This window comes from Diachasma alloeum, unplaced genomic scaffold (genome assembly GCF_001412515.2).
Source record: "Diachasma alloeum isolate Michigan unplaced genomic scaffold, Dall2.0 Dall_scaffold_00937, whole genome shotgun sequence".
NCBI lineage: Eukaryota > Metazoa > Arthropoda > Insecta > Hymenoptera > Braconidae > Diachasma > Diachasma alloeum.
The window spans coordinates 17,999-26,448 of NW_021681054.1; the positions used below are offsets into that span (position 1 = coordinate 17,999).

The 8,450-nt window shown below is 41.2% G+C and overlaps 2 protein-coding genes across 2 annotated transcripts; one reads left to right on the top strand and one right to left on the bottom strand.

Annotated features, from left to right (window-relative positions):
* Nucleotides 1-3,081: 3,081 nt before the first annotated feature.
* Nucleotides 3,082-4,735, top strand: LOC107045421. Its single transcript, XM_015267698.2, has 5 exons — nucleotides 3,082-3,371; nucleotides 3,430-3,593; nucleotides 3,909-4,067; nucleotides 4,336-4,500; nucleotides 4,581-4,735. Exons 1-5 carry the CDS (start codon nucleotides 3,082-3,084, stop codon nucleotides 4,733-4,735), a joined length of 933 nt encoding a protein of 310 aa, XP_015123184.2.
* Nucleotides 4,733-8,436, bottom strand: LOC107045427 (glycine--tRNA ligase). The gene is made up of 2 exons (XM_015267705.1): nucleotides 8,128-8,436; nucleotides 4,733-7,061 (listed from the first exon to the last, which is right to left on the bottom strand). Exons 1-2 carry the CDS (start codon nucleotides 8,365-8,367, stop codon nucleotides 5,082-5,084), a joined length of 2,220 nt encoding a protein of 739 aa, XP_015123191.1. The 5' UTR covers nucleotides 8,368-8,436; the 3' UTR covers nucleotides 4,733-5,081.
* Between the last annotated feature and the right edge of the window lie 14 nt (nucleotides 8,437-8,450).

The window sequence follows — 8,450 nt, forward strand, 5'->3', positions numbered from 1 at the left end:
ATTATCCACAGTGGCTCTCAATGGTGAGCCCTCTCCCACTCCAGCATCAAAATCGAAACAAGAAACTAAGTGACAGAGGAATAAAGAGCAACTCAAGATGAAAATAAAACGAGATATCGTACGAATACATTATGCGCGATGCTTTTTCTTCGAGTGACTTTTTTTTTCTCATTTTCGTAACCCCGAGTCGTGCGAATCGAATCGTTTTGCCACGACTCGTTTGCACACGTCAGGAATAAAGAGTACACGCATGCGAAGAGGGCACCGGAACCGGATGATTCCACCACGTGGGAGGGAGTGGTGAAAAAATCATCACTCGTGGTGAGAATTATGACAATGGGAAAATACAAATTTGAGGTCTCCGTTGATATTATTCTTATTTTATTAGTTTCTGGGAGGATGTGAAAAATGATCGGGGAATGACTTCACGAAAATAGTTACTGAGAGGCTAGTGACGAGGGCAGGTAAGTCGAACGACTATTTTGATATTTATTCTCGTTATATTTCTGTTGTGATGGCGGTACTTGTGTCTCGTTAATCCTAGAAAATCTATGCTGAGGCGAAAGGAGCTCTGAAGGATTACAAAGAGTTGCGCAAGCGAGGGGCTCAATTAAAAATCACGTGAAATCATTGGGACATCGAAAAAAATAATACCTCATTTCAAAAATTAGTCCCTTTGAATCTCCGAAAAAAAATTTAAATAACTTAATTTATTATATTATATAACAATAACTGTTAGAATCAAATGAAAAATTATTTTCTTAAAATTATTTTCTGAATCAAATAAGGAATGCGTTCACGAAATTTTCATTTTTTTCAGTTAAATATCGCAGAAACTGTAGATTTTGTAGAAAATTTTACAAGAAAATCACCGTATTAGGAATCTATGAATCTGTCACGGATTATAAACATTATTCTTTTCTTTTAGAATCAAGTAATTCTCATTATTTTTTCATGAAAAATGGAACAATGACATTCTACCTCATTATTATCCCTCTCCATTCCCAAAAGAATTATTTATTTATCATTTCGACAACTGTAGATGCGGTCTCTCCATGACCCGCGTGGGCGCAACTGCGTACTCGTAAATATCACCCAGTAACGAGAGGCTGTATTGTGAATACATCCAATGATGGGCGAAATAAAGGGTCGGGAGAATAAATACGGGAGGCTCTATGTCCTTAACACTGCCCGCACAAAAAAATAAATAAATTCCAAAACGTTCTTTCACATTTTTTTGTTATTCTTGACGTTGAATTTTGGAGAAAGTCGAGGCCTGAGGTCTAACGGCCCACGCGAGAGTGAGGGAAATTCGTTCAGAAATTATTGACAATCGTAAAGAGTCTCTGAGTGGACGGGATTGAATGCTCATCATCGCGGTCTTAAGGCGTTTTGTGTGTAGATGAATAAAAAAAAATCAAAGCAAGAAAAATTCAAATTTTTAAATAAAGTATTCGATTAAAATATCGCGTGAAAGTGAAATTAAGAGTTCCGTTGTCTCATACCAGTTTTTTACGCATTTTTCAATTTTTTTCATTATTTTGACTTTCCACATGAAACACTTTAAATCGTAAAATTGGAATGACGATTGCGAGCTTGGGATTTCTCGGGGTTACGGTGGAACTTCACGCCTGTTTAATTCGTTCTCACTTGTTCGGGATTCAATCATGCGGTTATGCAGGAAGGAGAAAATCCGTGTGAAACGTAAAATGTTGATCTTCAATGGATTATTGAATTTAACAAGAGAATCATCGAATTGTGTCCAAAATAATCCATTCATTTTCTCTTCTGCCTCACCTACCACAACTTCGCTAAATGATTTCGCTATTCCCTCAATAATTAATTATCCAGAAAATGAATTTAACCTGAACTAACCGGAAATGACTTCGTAATTACTTTCTAATGAACTTTTATCGATTGAAACTCTCGTAATCCCATCGACAATTCTGTTAATCATCTGAGATTAAATTTCTCAACTTACGGAAAAATTTCGATTTTCTCTTCGCTAATTTCTTCCCCTTGTCTTTGACTGTTTTTCAATTAAAGATTATGTGACACGAGAGATGGAGCACGACACCACTGGTATCTCTCTCATCACTGCGCAAATGCCCTGTACCCGCAATCCATGCCAAATCTCCAGTTACCCTCGAGGGAGGTAAGTGTGTACTCGAGAAAAATATGTTCCAAAGGAGAATCCCAACCGACTCAATTACCAGTTGGGTAGAAGGCCACAGTGATAATTAAAAAGTTATTACGTCCAGGCTCGTTTCTACTGGCGACTCTACACGAGACGAGCGAGGCAGGGGCCTTTGTACGAGGTAAAACTCAGTCGTGCACTTCTTCGAACTCTCAGGAGGTACATATGTCATTATGAGCGAGGAAAAATATATTTGTTGGAGTAATTGGAGTTTCTTGCGTCATTTTTGGTATTGGGTATTTGTCAGGGATGGAGGTACGAGGGTGAAGAACATTACTCTCTCCCCGGAACTGATTAAGGTCAAGGGACTTGATGTGTTGGAAAGGAATCAACTGATTGAAGAGATAAAAACCTATATAACGTACGCCAAAACTAAGAAAATCCTAAAATTTTGAGGTTGAATTATTGTCTGATAGATGAAATCGGAAGTATTCGCTCTCTGATTTAAGAAAAAATGTTCGGAGAAATTGGGAGCAATTGTTCATGCTTTGAGAATGATATAAAATCAATTTTGAGTGAATCGCGTTGAATGGAGAATTTTTAGAAAGGTTTAAAAACGCGAGGTGGTGACATACCAAGTCTCCGCCATATTGGAAACTCTTTCTTTTCGCTACAGAAGGACTCGCAACATGGCGGCTTCCACCTCATGATTTCAAACATTTTCAACAATTATTTTTACTACTATTTCTCCATCTTCACTTTGTTCTATCCTGTTCTGGCCATGTGAACGAATTTCTTGGGATTGTTTTTTGCTTTTGTCTAGGCATGAGTTGAGAAAAATTGCTCAAGTAAAAATTTGCCCCCATTTTGATAGTTTTTCTTATTGAGTCGCCTCCTCGAATGAAACACATTCCAGGAATCAAAGAAATGTTGAGAAATTTTCAATGGAAGGACTCGAATTGAAGCGTATGGAGGGTGTGGCTTTACTGTTGGCTCTACAAAATTCAAGAAAAACACTCAAGTGTTTGTACTGCTGGGGGGCTTTCGAGAGAACCGAGGGTCCTCTTCTCGTGGACACTGGGAACTTCAATGGCACCGGAGTCTACAAAGACCGAGTAATTCGGGAGAGTGAGTGGTTGCAGGCAATAGGATATCTTCAAAGTCTCACAACGCTCTCACTCAACTACGCGTACATTGCGAATGCTGAAGGGGATTTCCTGATCAAATTATCGGAGTAAATATCTCAGACTCATCTGAAATTTCATCTTCAACGTGAATCATTACTTTGGCAGGACGATTGGAGAGCATTGGCGGTGGCTTCAGTTGCTCTGCATTGAAGATGAAATTCCAGTGATTACGAATCCTAATGATGGAGTGGGAGGCCATGAGATACCGGATATTGCTTGGAAAAATGCGAGGGTTTTTGCACCTGAATTGAAAGTGCAATTTGTGTTCGGTAAACAACGCAATTTAAAACAATTGCGTCTTTTTATAAATTATTATAGTTATTGTTGCTAATAAATTAGCAATTTGCTTCCGGATGGGTTCTCTCTTCTTAATTCTTATTTCACTATTCTCTCCTATTTTTTCACGCCGCAGTATTAGCATCAATTGAAATATCATCAAAATTTTGCGTAGTATTTAATTCTGCCAAATAATTCTACATTCAGACCCTCCCAAGACTCGAATTCGTTTTAAAAAAATAAAAAAACGTGACTTTAAAATGTTTTTCTTATCTCATTGGATTGTGGATTGATTTTTTAAATTTTAGTCGATGTCTATGGATACGATAATCAGAGGAGATTTCTGAGCAAGAGTATACCTGTGCACACGATAATAATTTCAACAAGTGTCAGAATGAAACGCGAGGATCCCTCTATGATCGACTGCACGATAAAAACTCTTTGGTTTTGGTATCCCGAGACTCTGGGTAAGACTTGAATCTCAATTTCCTTCTTCAACAGCTCATGATAATGCAGGTTTCATTATCATGTTCTATTGATAATAACCTTCTCATTAATAGCTAATTAATTTATTTATTTAGAGAATTTATTCCATTTAATTTAGAAAATTTATTAATTTAGTAAATTAAATAGATAAATTCTCTAAATTGAATTAAATAAATATATAATATATATTCAATGAATTTATGTAGAATATTTTATCCATGGAATCATTAAATTTCTTCATTCAAACAGTTCATCTAGCTCTACAACTCTGGCATCACCAAGAGACGCTAGACAGTCTCCTAAAAAAAATTCTAATAAACTTACCGCACGTAGAGGTCCTCGAATTCACCGGTGAAGTAAGAGAAATGAAAACTCTGCACACAATCTGCACCCAAATCACCAGCCAAACACTCAGTAAAACACACTCTTCAAATTCTCTCAACAAACCTGAAAAATCAAAAACCCCAAAAATCATTCAAATATTTTTCTTTCAGAAATAAAATACATCAGCTTTCATTTGCAAAGACCCATCCATGCCCTCATAAACGAAGAAGAATGGAAGACAAACACCTTAAACTTATTATCAACCTTTCAACAAGATTTTACGAAACAGGGAATCACCTTTATAATAAACTTCTACCCAATGTGACCAAATCTCATCATAATCTCCAATTTATTCAATCATTACAAGAACCACTTGCATCAATAAAAAGTACAAAAGCTGAATGCCAGTAAAAGCATCTGTTGAATAAATACAAATGTCGTAGATTTACAAAAAATGAACTTTCTTAAAACTCCAATATCTCCAAACCAACCGGCACGATTCGAATAACTCTGCTTTCTCTTCAAAGATCAAAAAAAGATCTTCAAAACGAACAAAAAAATCGTGCAACTTCCCCCTGTCAATTCCGAGATATCGGCCACTAACGAAGGCCCATTTACCAAAATCTCCCTCGACTGAATTGTCTCAAAGAATTCATCAAACCTAAAATTCTCTACGCCTCATTACTCTCCTGCTGCTCAAACTTAGGGTACTTGGCCTCAACCTCCCCCCAAGTAATCTTCCCATTAGCAAGATCCCTGACGACCCCCGGCAGATCGTCAACCCCAATCCTGACTTGTCCCATAGAATCCCTCTCCCTCAACGTGACCGAATGCGGCTTCTTCAAAGTATCAAAGTCCACAGTGATCCCAAAAGGAATAGCGATCTCATCAGTCCTGGCATACCTCCTCCCAATGCTCCCAGAGGAATCATCCACCTTATGCGAAACATCGACTTTCGTCAGACCCTGCGACAACTCTTTCACAAACGGCACAAACTCGGGATTCCCACTCAGCGGAAGAACGGAGCATTTCAGTGGCGCCACCACAGGCGGCAAACTGAGATAGGTTCTCATCTCATCCCCCTCGCGCTTCTTAAAGTTATGTTCCAACACGGCGTACATGACCCGGCCAACGCCGAAGGAGGGCTCGATGACAGAAGGGATAATCTCCTCGACATGAACAGTCTTCTGGTACCTCTTGACCGCCACCATTTCCTTCTTCATCTCCACCTGGGACCCATCCCCCAACGTCAGCCTGTAAGATCCATCCTCCGAGCCCTTCTCCAATCGATCAATCTCGTCCTTATCTAGAGCATCGAGTGTCTCGAGAACGGCTTTGGCTTCTTTTCTGAAAGTTTTCCCAATGATTCCTCTGTTAGGCGCTGCCTCCACGACGTCAACGACCTTAGGAGCCGGGAGTTTCTTCTCGGCAACCAACTTGACCCCCGTCGACTTCGTGTGTTGTGTCAAATCGTAAGCAGACCTGTCCGCACACCCGACACACTCGATCCATCCGTAACTAGTCAGACACTCCGCGTCCCAGCAGTCGCAAGCATAATGCGCCATCTCATTGCTCATGTGCTGCCTGAACCTCAGTCGTTTGGGATCAACTCCCACCTTCGTCAGGAAGGTTTGGATCCTCGCCATGAAGTAGCCGAGGGTCTCGTTAGCCACCAGTCCAGCAGCCACAGCTTCTCCAATGGACTTCTGCTCAGCGCTCTTTCCGTCCATCTGGTTGCAGGCGGAATACAGCATGAGTTTCGTGTCCTTCACGTTTTCAAATTTCGGGTGAGACTTGTCGGAGGGATCGCAGAAGTGCTCGATCTCAGCCATCGTGAATTCTCGGACTCTGATCAGCCCCGACCTGGGGGAGATCTCGTTCCTGAAGGCGTTGCCGATCTGCGCAGCTGCGAAGGGAAGCTTGTCCTGGTTGAATTCCAAGAGACGCTTGAAGTTGACGAAGATTCCTTGGGCTGTCTCTGGTCGGAGGAAGCCTTTGATGAGCCCTGTGGGGCCTATCTGCGTCCCGAACATCAGGTTGAACTCCATGGGCTCGGACAAGTCGTTTCCGGTTGAAGGGGACTTCATGTTGAAGCGCTTGAGGACTTCTGACATCTCGGATTTGGTCATTCCGTCGAGCTTAATCACGATGTCTTTGCAGTCTTCTCTGGTCTGTTGGTCTGTCTTCTTGTCCGCTGTGATCTTCTCGAGGTGGGCTTTGATCAGGTGATCCAGGCGGAAACACTCGCCGCTTTTCAGGTCTTTGACCATGAGGTCCGCGAATCTGTCGACGTGCCCCGAGGCTTTTAGCACCGGCTCGGGGGTGAGGATCGAGCAGTCGACCTCCAGCATCTGCTCTTCCAGGACGAAGAAGTTTCGCCAGGTGTTTAGGAGGTTTGTTTTGAAGGCACAGCCCATTGGACCGAAGTCGTATTGACCGGTTATACCACCGTAAATCGCGAAGGACTGGTCGAAGAAGAATCGACGTTTCAGGAGGTCCTCCATTCGGGTTCGGTCGAAGGTCTGGGATTCTGAGACGAAGGACAACTCCTTGTCTTCTAGAAGCTTCTTGCGGAGTTTTAGCTCTGCTACTGCTTTCTTCACGTCCAGCTCCGGCGCACCCGTGGATTTCAGCTCGCGAACCAGGTCGCCCTGAGTTCAGAAGTTGATGTGAGGTGTTGCTGAGGTGGAGTGATGGTGGGTAGTGCGTGGATTCTTGGTTTGCTGTTTCTGGGTGGTGTAGGTGTGGATGGTTGAGCTTTCGACGGGAGCTTTCGGTATATTTCTGGATTTATGAAGGATGGAAAGGGTTCTACGAGAACGGTTTCTATGAAAATTTAGGGATCTCGCCTTTGAAGAACTTGGAAATGACATTGTGGATCGTAAAGAGGGATTGGACGGATTTTTCATAGAAAATTCAAGGCTGAAGAAAAGGGAAAGTGAATTCTTGTTCAACTGTTTCTGACTGGTGTAGGTAGCCCTATCCCTATCCGCCCGTGACAAAAAATAATAAATCAAAACGGTACCAATAAACCCAATCATAAGACCTTTCGCCAAAAATGTAGAATAAGCCGCAAAAAATTGGAAGAAAGTATGCCCAAGATAATTACACAAAAAATTGAAAACTTTAAAAATCAAGAGAACTCCCCACCGATCCTCGAAAAAAAATATTCAAAGAATAAATTTAAAAAATATTGCCAGTCATCCCGAAATTGGGGGTTTCGGCGACATTCAACTATTTCTTAATTAATTATTCGTTGTCTTGTTATTTTGACTTCAAATAATTTTTTCCTGCCAATTAAACCATTCCTATCACGAAGCTCGAATTTCCCTTAACCGTCCATCAATTGGCCTGCTCACCCTACCTGATTCACTACTGATTCCCCACTATTTCATTTTGTTCATATCAAAATAATGATCATAAATTAATATTGCCCAATTGCCATTCTCTGCCAATCAAGCTCTAACATCAAAAAATACTTTACTATTCAACAATAAAACAAATTACTGATAAACTAATAAAATAAAACTCTAATAATTACTATAATTAAACAAATAATGGCACCTCTTGTCGAAAATGTGGAGTAGGTTAAAAAATTGGAGAAAGGTTGTTTGGGAGAGTCGAAAGTGTAATTGGAGCATTTGTGGTTAGGTTAATTGGTGGATCAGGGAATGGCATTGTTAAACTCTGATGAAATATATCCATATGGTGAATTACCTGCTCCTTCACACTGGCCCGTAGGGGTGCAAGGGCCTCCTCAATCTTAGGGTCGGACATGTCGAGGGGAAAGTGTAATTTGACAGCTCGGTGGTGTTTCTTGGAACCCCAATTATCCGGCAAACTTTTGGCTAACAACAATCGAATTGTTCGTAAATCACGCTTTGTTGTTGCAAGGGGGGTAATGGACTCCTGCAACAATCTTCCAGGGATTCGCAGAGCCAACTGAAACAAACGCATTCGCGTGAAAGTTTCGATCGCGTTTGATTACTCGGCCACGCGGTCACGAATGCTGATGCATTCCGTGTGGGTGCTCGCCGGTT